The sequence below is a fragment of the Octopus sinensis genome, linkage group LG13 (assembly GCF_006345805.1).
Source record: "Octopus sinensis linkage group LG13, ASM634580v1, whole genome shotgun sequence".
Classification (NCBI taxonomy): domain Eukaryota; kingdom Metazoa; phylum Mollusca; class Cephalopoda; order Octopoda; family Octopodidae; genus Octopus; species Octopus sinensis.
Genome location: NC_043009.1, coordinates 69,156,169 through 69,174,238, shown reverse-complemented (window position 1 = coordinate 69,174,238; position 18,070 = coordinate 69,156,169). Strand labels below are relative to the sequence as shown.

At 38.3% G+C, this 18,070-nt stretch overlaps 1 protein-coding gene across 1 annotated transcript in view; it reads right to left on the bottom strand.

Moving 5' to 3' along the window:
- Positions 1-17,715, bottom strand: part of LOC115218491 — a 72,743-nt gene extending 55,028 nt beyond the window's left edge. Inside the window, exons 1-5 of the mRNA XM_029788341.2 lie at positions 17,564-17,715; positions 4,102-4,196; positions 2,571-2,645; positions 2,101-2,226; positions 1,149-1,217 (exon numbers count right to left, since the gene is read on the bottom strand). Of these exons, the coding sequence (XP_029644201.1) occupies positions 1,149-1,217; positions 2,101-2,226; positions 2,571-2,637 (262 nt within the window). The 5' untranslated portion in view covers positions 2,638-2,645; positions 4,102-4,196; positions 17,564-17,715. The remainder of the gene's footprint in view (positions 1-1,148; positions 1,218-2,100; positions 2,227-2,570; positions 2,646-4,101; positions 4,197-17,563) is intronic.
- Between the last annotated feature and the right edge of the window lie 355 nt (positions 17,716-18,070).

The following is an 18,070-nucleotide window of genomic DNA, read 5'->3' as shown; positions in this document are numbered from 1 at the left end:
GCGTGTGTGTGTGTGGTGTGTGTGTTTGTGTGTGTCTTTGTCTCCCTGCTATCATTTAGCAACTGATGCTGGTGTGTTTACGTCCCCGTAACTTGGCAGTTCAGCAAAAGAGACTGATAGAATAAGTACTAGGCTTACAAAGAATAAGTCCTAGGGTCGATTTCTTTGACTAAAGGTGGTGCTCCAGCATGGCCACAGTCAAATGACCGAAACAAGTAAAAGAATAAAAGAATATATAATTACACACACACACACGCATACATATACATGCATGCGTGCATACATACGTCATACATATCTATCGTTATACATGAGCATGCCTACATGTGTGTGCTTGCTGTTGTTTAACCCCAGGTGAACTCCTGTTGTGGAGACATAGTGTCAAAATGCATGCATATCATCCATGCTAATCTGCTTGTTTTTCACAAGCATATCTCAGACTACATCATCAGCATCATCATCATTGTCTGCATTTAACGTCTGTTTTTCTATGCCGGCATGGGTTGGACAGTTTGACAGGAGCCAGCAGGCAGGAGAGCTGTACCAGGCTTCAATTGTCTGTCTGACGACATAGATGGCAAAATATTTATCTCTTTTCATACCAACCTCTCTGAGACTATCTCTGGTGTTTTCATACAAATGCTATCCTAATAAAATATTTATCTATATATATAAAGCTGAAGTTGTCTGTGTATGGCAGGTTTGGTAGCCTTCAACTAACACTATCTCCTCCGAGACCCTGCGGCACAAGTTGACCAAAATTGAAAGTATGATAGAAGAAGGCTTGCTCTTCATTCTGTAGAAGAAAAAATTCAAATCGGACCTTGTTAAGACCAAAAATTATTTACATCAAAAAGGTGCTTTTTTTTCTATGAAAATCCCTATTTTCAACGATTTTTTGACTGCTGTGTTGCCATTTTTCAGTGTATTTCAACCAGAAAAATGTTCACTTAAAGAGAATAACAAGCTACATAATGCAAAATCTTTACTTTTCGAAAATTCCAATTCTAAAGGGTCAAAACAAACCTGAGCAATGCTGGGCGATACTGCTAGTTCTTAAATAGATGCAAAAAAATTCCTTCCTTCATAATTTTGTGTAACAAAATTAAAAGAGTTCATAAGAAACATATTCATGAAAAGGTAAATACCTGTGACAGCTATGGCCGTGGTGTTGAATGCTCCATACAGATGAAATGTATTGCTGTTGGTAATGTTACCTACAAAAGAAAAAGGGGGAAAAAGCCCCAGATAAATCCCTTCATGAAATCGAAGATATAAAATAAAATGTAATTTAGATGAAGACTTCTTATATTGAGTAACATGCATATTCCATACAAATTTTGATCTTGGCCTTTAAACATGAACAAGAAACTCGCTATGAGCATTAGCAAGTCTTCATTTCTGCGGAGGTTGATTTTGCCTTTCGTTTTTCCAGGGTTGATGAAGTAAGTACCAGTTATGCACTGGGGGTTGATGTAATTGACTTATTGGATTTTACTATTCAACTTAACATGGATTTTACTATAAGCATCGACAAAGTTGACACTATAATATATGAATGAGGTTTTTACAGGAAAAATCAATATTGACATTGACTTTAATGAAAGGCAGAGGCAGGACTGTGTGGTAAGTAGGCTGCTTCCCAACCACATGGTTCTAGGTTCAGTCCCACTGCTATAATGTTGGGCTGACCAAAACTTTGTGAATTGATTTGGTAGGCAAAAAATGAAAAAATGCCCATCACGTGTGAGTGTGTGTGTGTGTGTGCATTTGCTTCACCACTACCACCACTTGACAGCTGGTGTTGGTTTGTTTACATCTCTGTAACTTAACAGTGCAGCAAAAGACATCAATAGAATAAGCACCAAGTCTAAAAACAAGTCCTGGGATTGATGTGTTTGACTAAAATTCTTCAAGGTCGTGCTCCAGCATGGCCACAATCTAAATGACTGAAAGAAGTAAAAGATAAAAGAGGGTTAAAAGACAGATTTAAGAGGGATGCCAATAATCTCCAAAAACCTTTCTAATTCTACAGAATTAATACAATAGCAGACTGGTTCCTTTCTCTTGTGATCAAGCTTAAAGAGTCTTAAAACTTACCTGTAAAATTGTATCCACGGCTACATGAAATAGTTAATGTAGCACTCAAAGAGTTATTTCTTTGGTTAAAAGTAAGCAGCAGATTTTCTTCACTTGACCAGCTTCCTTCAAGAATTCCTCCAATATCTGAAATAGAAACATTGCTTTGTTAGTATAAATGGTGGGGTTGGTGATGAAGGAGTGATGGCCATGCTGTGGATGTTAGAGATTTAGACAGGGAGTTGTGGCTGGATACATGACTGTATCAGGCAAGCTTTTCATCTGCAGAAGGAGCGGTTCCTGTCTGCCAGAGTATTGGTCGGCTTGATGCCTGAGGAAGCTGTTCCTTATGTACTCGATGTATGGGAAGTGTAGTAGCCTTTTGAAGCGCTTGTGCTCAAAAGCCTGGATTCTTCACTCCATGTCAGCTGTAATATTATTAAGAATGAGATATGTTTGAAGTAATCAAAAAATGCGTTACGTTTTCTTACCTGAAGAAATGTTTTTTGCTTGACACAGAGACAGGCAGAGGAGAACGAACGCAATTGACAGTCTCATTTTGATGTCTGTTGATGAAAGAAGAAGAAACGGTAATGTTGGTGGTGTGTAGAATAGTGCTACTGCAGCTCTTGCTGATGATGACGGTAGTGATGACGATGATGGTAGTGATGATGATGATGGTAATGATGACGATGATGGTAGTGATGACATTTACGATGATAATGATGATGATGATTGGTAATCAGTGCACTTGGCACAACACTTGGCTACTTAAGAGACTGAAGGATACGGGAATTGAGACTTGCATTGTTGACCTGCAGAATAGAAGTGCAATCCTATATTCTGCAAGAGTCCTAAAAAAAAGATTCTTCCATTTTGAAGAGACCCGAAGAAGATAATTTGGCTGCTAATTAAACTTGCATATGCTAGCTTTGGACTAATTATAATAACAACAACAACAACAGCAATAATAATAATAATAGTAATAACAATAATAATAATAATAATAACAATAATAATAATAATAATAATAATAAAAATAATAATAATAATAATAATAATAAGAAGAAGAAGAAGAAGAAGAAGGAGAGTCCTTTCTATTATAGGAATAAGACCAGAAATTTTGCTGGGAGGGGCCTAGTTGATTACATCGACCCCAGGACTTGACTAGTTTTTGTATTATAGGGCCCAAAAGGGTGAAAAGGTCGACCACTGAGCAGCATTTGAACTCAGAATGTAAAGCCTGTAGGAATGTGGTTATGCATTTTGTCTGGTATGCACTCCTGCCCCACACATGCACATGCACACATGCACACACATGTATGCATATGTACATGTGTGCACACATGCATTCACACACATATGCACACACACATACACTTACACACACATACACACATGTACATACATGCACACACATACACTCATGCACATATGCACACACACATACACTGACACACATATGCACAAACACACATGCACACACACACATATACTCATGCACACATGCACTCACACACATAGATACATAAGTATTAGGTTGGTGCGTAATTTTTGTGGCTTTTTTTCAACAAATTTTATTCAACAAAAACAATAACAATATTTAACAAAAACATCTTTAAATGATTATTCTGGAGCATATTCACCATCTACTTCAATTACTGCTTCCCATTTGCTTGGCAGACAGTCAGACCGTCATTTAAAGATGTTTTTGTTGAATAAAATTTGTTGAAAAAAGCTGCAAAATAAATTATGCCTCAACCCCAATAATCACAATATTTTCGCACATGAAACTACCACTTGTCTCTGTTTGCTCTCAGCAAAAATAAATCAAATCACATTTATCAGTTTTCTTGCCATCAAATTCATTGCCAACACATTTACATCTGCAAAACTACACAAACACTCATATATGTGGTTGTGTGTACACACATATGCATGTGCATATACATATATGTAGAAACCTAGCAGGCATACATCCGCCAAAGATGCCCACACATTAAATAAATAAATAAAACATACCTTGTGGTATTTATCTTGCCACAGTTAGACAGACACTCCCTTGTCACTCTGCAATGTCACAAATTCAATGAACAAGTAACTGGACTTCTGGGGATCTGCAATCAATAATGCTAATGTTCATAAAATTTTGTTGGTTTACATCTGTTTTCCCATGTTTGCATGGGTTAGATGAATATATTATTGAGGTAAAGTTTTACAGATGGACACCCTTCCTGTCATTAATCCTTCCTTTCAAAATAAAGATAAGTGATAGAAAATTACTATTTGTAACTCTCCCAACAAGGGATATTCAGCAACAGGACTCTAGAATAAAGATTATTTGCCAACATAACATGGCAGCCCTGGTTTAGGACGAATGTTGCTGTAATTTAGCCCCAGGAGACATCATCTCCAGATCATGTCGTATAACCAGCTAGAAACGATGTCTCCTGGGGCTAAATTACAGCAACGTTCGTCCTAACCAGGACTGCCATGTTATGTTGGCAAATAATTTTTACTCTAAAGATAAGTGATCTCTTGTTGCATATATCTCAGAAGGTGCGAAAGTAATTGGTTATTTGTTGACAGGTGAGAAAAAGGTAAATGCATCACTTTTTGGAGTTTAGTGATTTATGGAGAAGTGCGAATGGGATCACACAGACACACACACAAAGGTAGACACGCTGACAGACAGAGTGACATACAGATAAATAGACAAACTGATAGACAGACAGACAGACAGACAGACAGATAGATAGACAGACAGACAGATAGATATATAGATAGACTAATAGATAGACTGATAGAAAAACAGATAGATAGATAGATAGATAGATAGATAGATAGATATAGATAGATAGATAGATAGATAGATAGATATGACAAGCTTCTTTCAGTTTCCATCCACATCAAATCCACTTGTTTGATCCCATACTGTAGCAGAAGACACCTATCCATGGTGCCATAGAGTGGGACTGAACCCAAACCTCTCAATTACACAGCCATTATTGCCTCTTCTATTAATTAAAAATGATAATAAACAGACTGAAATATTTTAAAATCTTTCTATAAGATTTATTGACTGAAATGGCTTATTACATTTTCTAGTCAGTTTCTGTGAGACATAGAGACTAGAAATTTCTGAAATGTTTCTGAGAGAGGTTTTGCGGGTCAAATAAAGTTGAAACCACAAAAGAAACTCCGAAACTCATTTTATAAAACATTTACCTTATAAGACATTGAAATTTAAAGAAATAGAAGAAATACGAAGATCTTGTAACCTAGAGGAAATTGATTTCTTTGGTCGATATATGAAACCATAAAAATATGCCCACGCTCACAGACAAACAAACACACACACACATACACACCAACAGATATAGACAAGAGAATACAAAATGATATTTCTATTTACCTATAGTTCTCACAATAAAATGTATATTGTTCTTTTGGTCTAAGATTTTGCCAATTAACAATTTACTGCTGGCTGTAACCTTGAAATAAATTTTCGTTTTCAAATCAGAACAGCGTTGCCAGTCTGTCGTCGTTGGTTGTAAGCCATAACCTAATAAATCCAGGAGAAATCCTGATCAGCTTACTTTTATTGAGTTCACCTTGTCTACCTTTATTTATTACCAGAAATTGGTTGGAAGACAGCTGGGTGTAGTAACATAGCTGTGCTGTCACATTGCATTTCACTCATAAACACATGTAGCAATAAACACGATGCAACATGTTCAGAATATATTGCAAATAAACATGATCCAATTAATATCATTGCAACATACTTTCACCACTGCTAAACTCTGCTCAACTCAGTATTAAATTGGGGGAAAAAATGAAAACTTGGGGGCGAGGGGGCTGGCATCGACCTCATGCTTTTTATGTGCCACTGGCACGGGGACCACAACTACAATTTCCATTTGATTGTGATTTGATTTCATTTGAGGTTGATGTACTTCACTCAAAAGGTCTCCTCGACAATGGCAGGTGTCATTTTTTCAGGGGTTTTATTTCTGCTATATATTTGTCATGCAAGCAAATGGAGTTCCTCCAAAGGATCTCAGGATTGGTGTTACTCAATAAAGGTGCATAGCTCAGAGATCAGGGAGTCTCCCCAGGTCAATGCACTACTTTTTCCCATTGAGAAATAACAGCTTCAATACTATAGGACATGTAATTAAAATATCGCAGGAAAGAACCGCAAGCCAGATTCTTCAAGCCAAGCTAACTGGCAAGAGACCGAAGACTAGATCAAGAATGAGATGTTTGGATAATATCCTCAGTTGGTTACACGTGTAAATCTGGCTGGAAAGTGTAATGGTGGTTGCTTTCAATAGGATCTTATGGTGTGAAGATTCTGTCCCCAATGACACTTCCAGGAATAGAGGGAAGAGAAGATGGGGATGAACAAATACCAAATATCTTCAAGCCCTATTTTCTGCTGTAAAGAACTTGCTTGTTGAAGGTTTATACAACCTCCGTCATAAACCAAGGGGCGGGGGGGGGGGGGATTCTATTACACTGAATCTCACTACTTACAACAAATATTCAACAGACTCTTGCTATGATGCTGGAACCTCCATACATGACCAAATGCTTTAAATTTGATGCAATATTCCACATTACACATAAACATAGTCCCAAAGGCGGCCAGCTGGCAGAACTGTTAGCACAGCAGGCGAAATGCTTAACAGTATTTTGTCTGTCTTTACAGTCTGAGTTCAAATTCCGCTGAGGTTGACTTTGCCTTTCATCTTTTTAGTGTCAATAAATTAAGTACCAGTTATGTACTGGGGTTGATCAAATCGACTGGCTCCCTCTCCAAAAGCTTTGGGCTTTGTGCCTTGAGTAGAAAAGAATATTTTGTGCATTGTAGAAGTATAAGCAATTTCCTCCTCCTCCTCCTCCTCCTCGTCGTCGTCGTCGTCGTTGTCGTTTAACGTCTGTTTTCCATGCTGGCATGGGTTGTAAATTTTAAAAGGCGGTGAGCTGGCAGAAATGTTAGCATGCCGGGTGAAATGCTTAGTGGTATTTCATTTGTCATTACATTCTGAGTTCAAATTCCGCCGAGGTCGACTTTGCCTTTCATCCTTTCGGGGTCGATTAAATAAGTACCAGTTACGCACTGGAGTTGATACACTCGACTTAATCCGTTTATCCGTCCTTGTTTGTCCCCTCTGTATTTAGCCCCTTGTGTATAGTAAAGAAATAGGCATTTCATCTGTCTTTATGTCCTACGTTCAAATTCCGCCGAGGTCCACTTTGCCTCTCATCCTTTCGGGGTCGATAAATTAAATACCAGTTGCGTACTGGTTCGATCTAATCGACTGACACCCACCCAAAAAATTCCGGGCCCTGTGCCTACAGTAGAAATGAAACAAAAAGTTACTTCTACGTACAGGATTATACTGCATCTGGACCCACAAATGTTACTCGTCAAATACTAGGGTCAACTTTTATACAGGATCCATGGAAAATTACCAAGTTTTTGCCCAAAATAGGGGATCGGCTTCTTCTTGAGTATAGACGACAGATTGTGAAAGGTGTGATGAAGTGTGAGGTGCATTTGGAAGTTTTTGTTATTTTGTATTATTTCTAATGTGAATTGTAAATATTTCAGAAGAGACGGAAAATTGGGAAGGAAATTAATTCCTGTGAATCGTGGCAGTTATTCGGAAGGCGTAACTGAGAGGGACAGAGAGACTGAGACATTTCCAAAGAAGCAAAGATACTCAATTTCTTTTCTTTTTTCGTTTTTTAAGAAGGTGATTAATATCTTGTTTTGTGAAGTGAGATTCTATAAAATGGTGAAAAATGCTAAAAAAAAGAAATCTCTGAGCAATTCCCTTTTATTTGCGATAGCTATTTCGAAAGCCAGCGCACTTTTTCCTAGTATTTCTGTGTTTGATAGAAAGGAAATTCTGATTCTGATCGAAATTTTGGCGGAGAATCGTAAAATATTGAAATGACGAAGACAAAAGCCTTCCCGATTCTTTGCTCTTTTCATTGCCCGAACAGTTATTCCGAAGATCCGTCCTGAAAATATTTTATATCCATTTAAACACTATAAATACTTACTCTTCCTTGTAGCATTATAATTTCTTGGATAAATTCGATTAAGATGAGAGAAAGTTCTTGGCTGGAAATGATTTTGGTAGATTCTGGGCGGATGTAACAGAATCCGAAGAAATATTTTCGTAAATAGAAAAACAAAATTTGCCGTAAATCGTTCAATATGGTAATATTAAAATGTAATTTGAACTGAACACAATATTTCCATGCTGAAAAGATGCCCGTATGGCTATTTAGGTAACCATGGCTGTATTGACATGGAATTTGCTTTCTAACCTTGCTGTTTTGGGTTCTATGCCATTGCGTGGCTCCTTTTGGCCAGTATCTTCAAGGGTCTCAAGATGATCAATATACAATTGCTATACTAGTGATTGTGTGAAGGTGCATGGCTCAGTGGTTGAGCATTGGGTTTATAATCATGAGGTATTGAGTTCGATTCCTGGACTGGGCTGTGTATTGTGTTCTTGAGCAAGACACTTTATTTCACATTGCTCCAGTTCACTCAGCTGTAGAAATGAGTTGTGACATCACAGGTGCCAAACCGTATCGGCCCCTTTGCTTTCCCTTGGATAACATCGGTGGTGTGGAGAGGGGAGTCTGGTATGCATGGGCGACTGCTGGTCTTTCATGAACAACCTTGCCTGGATTGTGCCTCAGAGAGGAAGTTTCTAGGTGCATACCCATGGTCATTGATGACCAAAGGGAGTCTTTACCCTTTACCCTATGTATATATAATGGCATGGAAAGGGAAGGCTGGTATGCATGGGTGACTGCTGGTCTTCTATAAACAATGTTGTCTTGAATTGGAGAACTTTCTAGGTGCAATCCCCAGGTCATTTGTGACTGAAGGGGTTCTTGACTCTTTTTACCAATGATTGGTAGAAACACTTGAAATGATCAAAAAAAGGAACTGAAAATTTTCAAGGATGATCTCTGGCGTTGCCATCTATGCAAGAAGTGCAAAAGATTGTCTTAACTAGTAACCCACATGTATTAAGAAGAGCATTGTTGCTGTGAATTTTTTTTCCTTTTTTTCCCCTTTATTTTCTTTGTTTTCTAGATTTTTTTATTTTTCATATTTAAAAAAATTTTTTCTTCTTTCTTTCTTCCCCTTTTTTCTGCCACATGACTTTGTAAATTAACAATCTAATGTGCTTATTTTAATGGCCTACCAATATATACAGTTAATTTCTTTGCCCTAGATGCCGGGAAGACACTCAGCAAGAAATAGAATCAAAATTGAAAGAAGAGGATAATAATAATATAATAATAATAATAATAATAATAATAATAATAATAATCCTTTCAACTAAAGGCACAAGGCCTGAAATTTTGGGGGAGGGGACTAGTTGATTACATCGACCTCATTGTTTTCACTAATACTAAATTTATCAACCCTGAAAGAATGAAAGGCAAAGTCAACCTCAGTGGAATTTGAACTCAGAATGTAGCGGCAGACAAAATAGCACTAAGCATTTCACCTGGTGTGCTAACAATTCTGCTAGCTCGTCACCTTAATAATAATAATAATAATAATAATAATAATAATAATAATAATAATAATAATAATAATATTAATAATAATAATAATAATAATAATAATAATAATAATAATAATAATGATAATAATCCTATCTACTGGAGGCACAAGGCCTCAAACTTGGTGGGAGGAGACTAATCAATTACATCTGTTGAATAACAGAAGCAATGTGAAATTTAGTGTTTTGCTGAAGGATACAACACACCACCAGTCTGGGAATGAAAACCATGATCTTGTTACTGAAAGCGCCACACTAAAACATGCATCTCCACAAATGTCGAGACCCACCTTTTTAATTACTTTTTTTTTTTACCTTTTTACTTGTTTCAGTCATCTGAATGTGGCCATGCTGGAGCACCGCCTTTAGTTGAGCAAATTGACCCCAGGACTTATTTTTTGTAAGCCTAGTACTTATTCTATCGGTTTTTTTTGCTGAACTGCTAAGTCACTGGGACGTAAACACACCAGCATCGGTTGTCAAGCGATGTTGGGGGGACAAACACAGACACAGAAACACATACGCACACACATGCATATGTATATATATATATATATTATATATATATATATATACATACACATATATATGATGGCCATCTTTCAGTTTCCATCTACGAAATCCACTCATAAGGCTTTGGTCGGCCCAAGGCTATAGTAGAAGATACTTGCCCAAGGTGCCATGCAGTGGGACTGAACCCGGAACCATGTGGTTGGTAAGAAAGCTACTTACCACGCAGCCACTCCTACGCCTGCTTAAACATGCTGTCAATGTCCCTTTACCATAAGACTGTTAATTAATCTAATTACTCTTTTATACATATTCTTAACTTTGTGTTAATATAAGATATTCACTGACAACTAACGAGCACCCTGCCTGTCTTCAGAGTCAAACTTGATAAACTTGATATGAAATGACCTTATTTTAACATTGAAGATATGACAAAATCAATTAGTCAAAACAGGAGCTTCAACACATTCACTTGATCTGTTAGAAATAGCAGTCAAATGTCCCTTTAAACTGGGCCATCTTAGCAGCAGTATCAGCTCCCTGGCAAATCAATGGACTCTATTGTTCTTGCTTATTGGAGAGCAAGCCACAACATTTACAGATTAGAATCGGGCATCTAGACTTCTGCTGATGTGGATGCTTGAGGTTTGGAAGATGCTGATTCTGCAAAGCCATGGCTAGGCTTGGAATCATTGATGCAGTGGTGGTGGCAATGGATCATATACGCCATCACTGAAACTGCAGAAAAAGCCACCATGGATCTCACAAAGAAGTTCTTGGTAGAAGACACTTGCCATTATTGATGCTCAAGATCAAATCAGAACCACATAGCCATCCATATTTTAGAAAGTTAAAACAAAAATTCTACAAACTTTAAACTGTAATCTTTAACATACTTTTGTCTAATATTTTATCAATATTTTTGAAAGGAGAATTGGAGATTAAATAACAGAAAATGCAATAAATTCAAAGAAATTATTCAGTTTCTTTCAGTAACCAAAGGATAAATGGAAAGAAGTATTAGAGACAGATTTAGGAAAATATTGGAATAGTTATGTTTAAAAGAGACTTTGGTTTTCTACCAACATGTACTAGATTACCATAATGGCTTGTCTATGCCTCTGATACTACGTTAAGGCAAGTCACAGAGTCTGTCTACATACAAGAAGCCTAGCCTCAACTGCAAGTCTGAAGGAGTAAAACCTGTACACCATATGCAAGAGATTTTATTTGTTTTTGTCCTCTTTTTCATTATTACTTATTTATTTTTTAAAAGTATTTTCTCTTCCTCCTCCTCCTCCTCCTCCTCATCATCATCATCGTTTAACATCCACTTTCCATGCTAGCATGGGTTGGACGATGTGACTGAGGACTGGCGAACCTGATGGCTGCACCAGGCTTCAGTCTGATCTGGCAGAGTTTCTACAGCTGGATGCCCTTCCTAACACCAGCCACTCTGAGAGTGTTGTGGGTGCTTTTATGTGCCACTGGCACGAGGGCCAGTAAGGCGGTGCTGGCGGCAATGGCCACACTCCAATGGTGTTTTTTATGTGCCACCTGCACAGGAGCCTGTCCAGTAGCACTGGCAATGACCTCGCTCGAATGTCTTTTCACATGCCACCGGCACAAGTGCCTGTAAGGCAACAATGGTAACGATCACACTCGAATGGTGCTTTTTACATGCCACCGGCATGGAAGCTGCTCTGGCAACGATCACACTCGGATGGTGCTCTTAGTGCTCCACTGGCACAGGAGCCAGTCATCGAATTTGATTTAATTTCAATTTCATTTGTCTCAACAGGTCTTCGCAAGCAGAGTTTAGTGTCCAATGAAGGAAAGGTATGCATAAGTGGGTTGGTTACACCCCTGGCATAGGCCACGGGTTATGGTCTCACTTGGCTTGCTGGGTCTTCTCAAGTACAGCATATTTCCAAAGGTCTCGGTCACTAGTCATTGCCTCGGTGAGGCCTAATGTTCGAAGGTCGTGCTTCACCACTTCGTCCCAGGTCTTCCTGGGTCTACGTCGTCCACAGGTTCCCTCAACCACTAGGATTGGCACTTTTTCACACAGCTATCCTCATCCATTCTCACCACATGACCATACCAGTGCAAACGTCTCTCTTGCACACCACAACTGATGCTTCTTAGGTCCAACTTTTCTCTCAAGGTACTTACACTCTGTCGTGTATGCACACTGACATTATACATCCATCAGATCATACTGGCTTCATTCCTTGTGTGCTTACACATATCCTCAGCATTCACAGCCCATGTTTCACAGCCATGTAGCATGGCTGTTCGTACACATGCATCATACAGTCTACCTTTTACTCTGAGTGAGAGGCCCTTTGTCACCAGCAGAGGTAAGAGCTCTCTGAACTTTGCCCAAGCTATTCTAATTCTAGCAGCTACACTTTCAGCACACCTTCCTTCGCTACTGACTTGGTCACCTAGATAACCCAAGCTATCAACTACGTCTAGTTTTTCTCCCTGGAATGTGGCAGAAGTTGGTCTCTGCACATTTTCAGTGTTTATCACTCCCGAGCATCTGTCACATACAAAACTATCTTCCCAGTTAGCCTTCCTTTGATATTACTGCACCTCTTATGTGTCCATAGCTTACACTGGGTACATCTTATAGAGCTTCTACCTACGCCTCTACTACAGATCGAGCAGGGCCATCTACCTGAATGGATTTGGGATTTACCTGCCTTACTTATTAGGACTTTGGTTTTAGCTAGGTTGATTTTAAGGCCCTTCGATTCTAATCCTTGTTTCCACACTTGAAACTTCTCCTCCAGTTCTGATAGTGACTCAGCAATTAGAGCAAGGTTATCAGCATAGAGGAGCTCCCAGGGGCATCCTGTCTTGAATTCCTCTGTTATTGCCTGGAGGACTATGATAAATAGGAGGGGGCTGAGGACTGAACCTTGGTGGACCCCTACCTCTACCTGGAATTCTTCACTGTACTCATTGCCAACCCTCACCTTATTGACAGCGTCTCTGTACGTGACTTGCACAGCTCTCACTAACCATTCATGTATCCCTAGTTTCCTCATTGCCCACCAGATAAGGGATCGGGGGACCCTGTCAAAGGCTTTCTCCATGTCAATGAAAGCCAAGTACAGAGATTAATCTTTGGCTAGGTATTTCTCCTGCAACTGTCTTATCAGAAATATAGCAACAGTGGTGCTTTTCCCTGGAGCGAACCCAAACTGCATCTCATCTAAACTAACTCTCTGCCTAATGACCCTCTCCATAACCTTCATTATGGTGGCACTGCTGAGAAAGAACCATGATGAGGAAGAAACGGTTTGGTATGCCTTGATGACAACCCTGTTATAAGGTCAGCTGACCACCAACGCTGACCACTTTACAGGTGTGTTGGGTGCTTTCATGGGGCACCACATGAGAGTCACTTCTACATGTTGCCATATTCATTTTGTTATTTTTTTCATTTCATTTAGTTTCAGCTCATGAGCTGTGGCCATGCTGGGGCACCGCCATTCGGTGTTGCTACATGATTTTACCCCACGAATGCTTTTTAGCAATTGCCATTTGGTGCATAAGAGAGTTTGATGCAGCTGCCCTCATCTGCACCTCCTGCCGTGAAGTTGGTTCATCTGGGACACCTGACAGGAAGAGGTCCAGCTTTATTTTGAAGACATCTGCATCCACCCCATGCAGGTCTCTCAGGTCCTTCGGGAGGATATTGAAGAGCTGTGGACCTCTGAAGCCCAGGCTATCACAGTATCTTGTCCTACATCTTGATGGCAAATTTGGAGTCCTTGGCACTATGCAGTGGCACCCAGTTCTAGTATTTGTGTAACTCTCGATGCCAAAGTTTGGGACAAGTCCTTTTACATGGCACCAAATGGACGCTTTTATGTGACACTGCCACGAGTGCTTTACATCACCAGAAAAATCAGTCTTAACATTTCTGCCGTGGAGTATAGGTATAACAAATCACCTGTGCAGGTAATTCAGCAAAAGCTGAACACTCGTACGTTGTCTTTAATGGGGGAGGTCATCATATAGTTATATAAACATATACATGCACATATACGTACGCATATTGATATATGTGCATCTGTGTGTGAGAGAGAGTGTGTGTGTGTGTTTATCTCTGCACTGTGTGTGTGGCTGTGTGTGTGAGAGAGTGTATGTGTGTATGTATACCTCTGCACTGTGTGTGTGAGAGAGTGTGTGTGTGTGTGTGCATACTTCTGCACTGTATATGCAGCTCTGTGTGTGTGCATATGCATAACTCTGTACTGTGTGTGTGGCAGTGTGTGTAAGGCGGCGAGCTGGCAGAATCGTTAGCACTGAGGGCGAAATGCTCGGCAGTATTTCGTCTGCCATTACATTCTGAGTTCAAATTCCGCCGAGGTCGACTTTGCCTTTCATCCTTTCGGGGTCGATTAAATAAGTACCAGTTACACACTGGAGTTGATGTAATCGACTTAATCCGTTTGTCTGTCTTTGTTTGTCCTCTCTGTGTTTAGCCCCTTGTGGATAATAAAGAAATAAGAATGTGTGTGTGTGTGTGTGTGTGTGTGCATACCTCTACATAAGATAGACTCTGTTTTATGATTTAGCAGTCCTTGCATGAGATTTTTGTCTATTTTTTTAGACAAATATTACCCTGATGAGACTCATATGCATATATGTGAATTTTTATAAATTCACAACTGGATATGAATCGAAACAAATTGCAGGATATATATTTGTTTTGATTATTTTTTATATTATATTATATTATATCTTTTTATAATATAATTATATTATACAATAATGTTAATAAATTTTTGATATATCAACTGTATTTCTTTATTTCCTTTAATATTTATATATTAAAATTATAACATTTTAAGTTTGGATTTTTTTCTCTACTATATTATGGTAATTAACTGAAGAACCAGTGAAAATTGTGTATGTGTGTGTGTGTGTGTGTGTGTGATACCTGTGCCGGTGGGGCCTCACAGAGGAAATGATGAAGACTGAGACCTCTGAAGACTGGCCGAAATAAGATTAAGATTAATGTAAAAAATGAATAACACTGAAGCAAAGTAACACCAAATATATAGTGCGTGTGTTTATATTGGCTCAAGTGGCAAAATGACCATTCCTAAATACAACAATAATTATTATATATATATATATATATATATATATATATAGGCGCAGGAGTGGCTGTGTGGTAAGTAGCTTGTCCACCAACCACATGGTTCCGGGTTCAGTCTCACTACGTGGCACCTTGGGCAAGTGTCTTCTACTATAGCCTTGGGCCGACCAAAGCCTTGTGAGTGGATTTGGTAGACGGAAACTGAAAGAGGCCTGTCATATATATGTATATATATATATATATATATATATGTATGTGTGTGTGTTTGTGTGTCTGTGTTTGTCCCTCTAGCATTGCTTGACAACCGATGGTGGTGTGTTTATGTCCCCATTACTTAGCGGTTCAGCAAAAGAGCCCGATAGAATAAGTACTGGGCTTACAAAAAGAATAAGTCCCGGGGTCGATTTGCTAGATTAAAGGCGGTGCTCCAGCATGGCCACAATCAAATGACTGAAACAAGTAAAGAGTATATATATATATATATATATATATATATATAATTTTAAAAAACCCCACCTTTTATCAATTCAATAATGAAAAATTAAATTATACCATTTAGAAAAATTACATCTTATAGAAAGATTAAATATACGATAAAACACATAACAATGATTAAGTAATATACAAAATACCAAATATATAAGTTTTATTTACTATTTTGCATATTACTTAATCATTGTTATATGTTTTATCTTATATTTAATCTTTCTATAAGATGTAATTTTTCTAAATGGTATAATTTAAGTTTTCATTATTGAATTGATAAAAGGTGTTTTTTTTCTAATTTATATATATATATTAAATTTTGTGAAATTTGATTTAGTATTTCTAAATTGAATTTTTCCCTGTAAATTTGGAATAATATTCCCTCATATCATATATATATATAAAATATTTTATGTTATATTTTGACATTTGTAGGCATTTTTATGGACCACGTCCAATAATTGCAGTTTCTCACTATTTGCCGGCGCTCTAGGAACGTAACCCCTGCGAATACCGGGGAACTACTGTATATCATTCAAGCCATATCCTACTATTTTAAAAGTGGAAAGGACATGTTAGTATTACACTTCGTTCCTATTCAGACAATCTTTAAACTGAACCAAGGAACTAAAGTTTCACAGTTCTTCAATTGCCAATACAATTCCTGACAAAAGCATCACAGTTTTGGCTTTTTTTCCCCCTCCCTCAAGTTACTCAAGGTAAGATTCAAGCTCGGAATATATAGAGTTGGAACAGAGACTATTGGGTTGGTGCATAATTATTGTGGCTTTTTACAACAAATTTTATTCAATAAAAACAATATTTGACAAAACCAGCTTTAAATGATGGTCTGATCGTCTGCCAAGTAAATGGGAAGCAGTAATTGAAGTAGATGGTGAATATGCTCCAGAATAATCATTTAAAGATGTTTTTGTTATATGTTGTTATTGTTTTTGTTGAATAAAATTTGTTTAAAAAATGCCACAATAATTATGCAGCAACCCAATACCAGGCATGCCATCTGATTCTCTGACACTTTCACCATTCCATCATCATGGACAGGTACTTTATTTATTAACCTGAGAAAGACAGAAAGCAAAACTGACCCAGTAGGATTCGATCATAAGGAGTGCAGGGTTGGAACAAATGTTAGTTTGACACCCTGACTCTAACCCTGCCACTTTGCTGCTTTTGTCTCCCTGAATAGCATCACACCAAAAGGAAAAGACAAACAAAAAAAGAGACTGTATGGTCATGGGTGGAATGCATTCAAACATAGGTCTGCATGATCAGAATTGGATCAGGGACTAAACAACAATAGCAGCCCTGAAGAGCAACCTAAAATTCCAGACAGGGGGATGGGGGTTTGTTTCGTTATGTATATATTTTTTTTTGTTTTTCTTGTTTTCTTTAAGAAAATGTTTACAAGACACTGCAAGGGAGAAGATATTGTAAGAAGACACTGCAAGTGTTTGGAGGACACTGCAAGTGAGAGACGACGACTGATTCAATCAAAAAGAAAAAGAAAAAGAAAGAAAATGACTAGAAAAATTGTAAATGTTGGGATGAATTGTTGAAAAGTGAAAGAGTAAAACAAATTCATAACACATTTTGCACCCCAGACTTTGCAACAGATGGTGCAGCTTATAACAAGTGAGGCTGTTCAAACAGACAGCGTTTGATGCCCCAAGAATTCATTTTGACTGCACAACTCTTTCATAAGTCAATAATAACTAAAAGTTTTGCTTACCTTTCGCAGCAGCAGCTTGGGCTGATCTGAGCTCAGGGTCCGAAGACAGGAGCTTTAAGTAGTTTCTGCAAAGGGGTCAAGAGAGGGTGGGGGGGGATGTGGAATGGAAGAATTGTGGCTCACAGTCTTATCATGAGGAACTGGTCAAATCCTGTCTCCCACCCTCTCTCTTTGGTGCTTCTTCTATTTTTTTGTTGTTGCTTTTGTTGGTCTTGTTACAGTTGTTGTTGTTGTTGCTATTCATATTGGAGTTGTTATTGAAGTTATTCAGAATGTGGCTGATTTTACTGGTGTTGGTGATGGTGGTGGTGGTTGTAGTAGTGGTGGTGATGGTGGGGATGGTGGTGGTGATGGTTGTGGTGGTTGTGGTGGTGATGGTTGCAGTAGTGGTGGTGGTGGTAGTTCTGTTATTTCCTCGTTCTTCTATTCCTGTCATTTAACCATTTTTTTTTACTGTTGTTAATCAAACATTCCAAGTCCCTCCTGTGCTGAGACTAATTATACTTG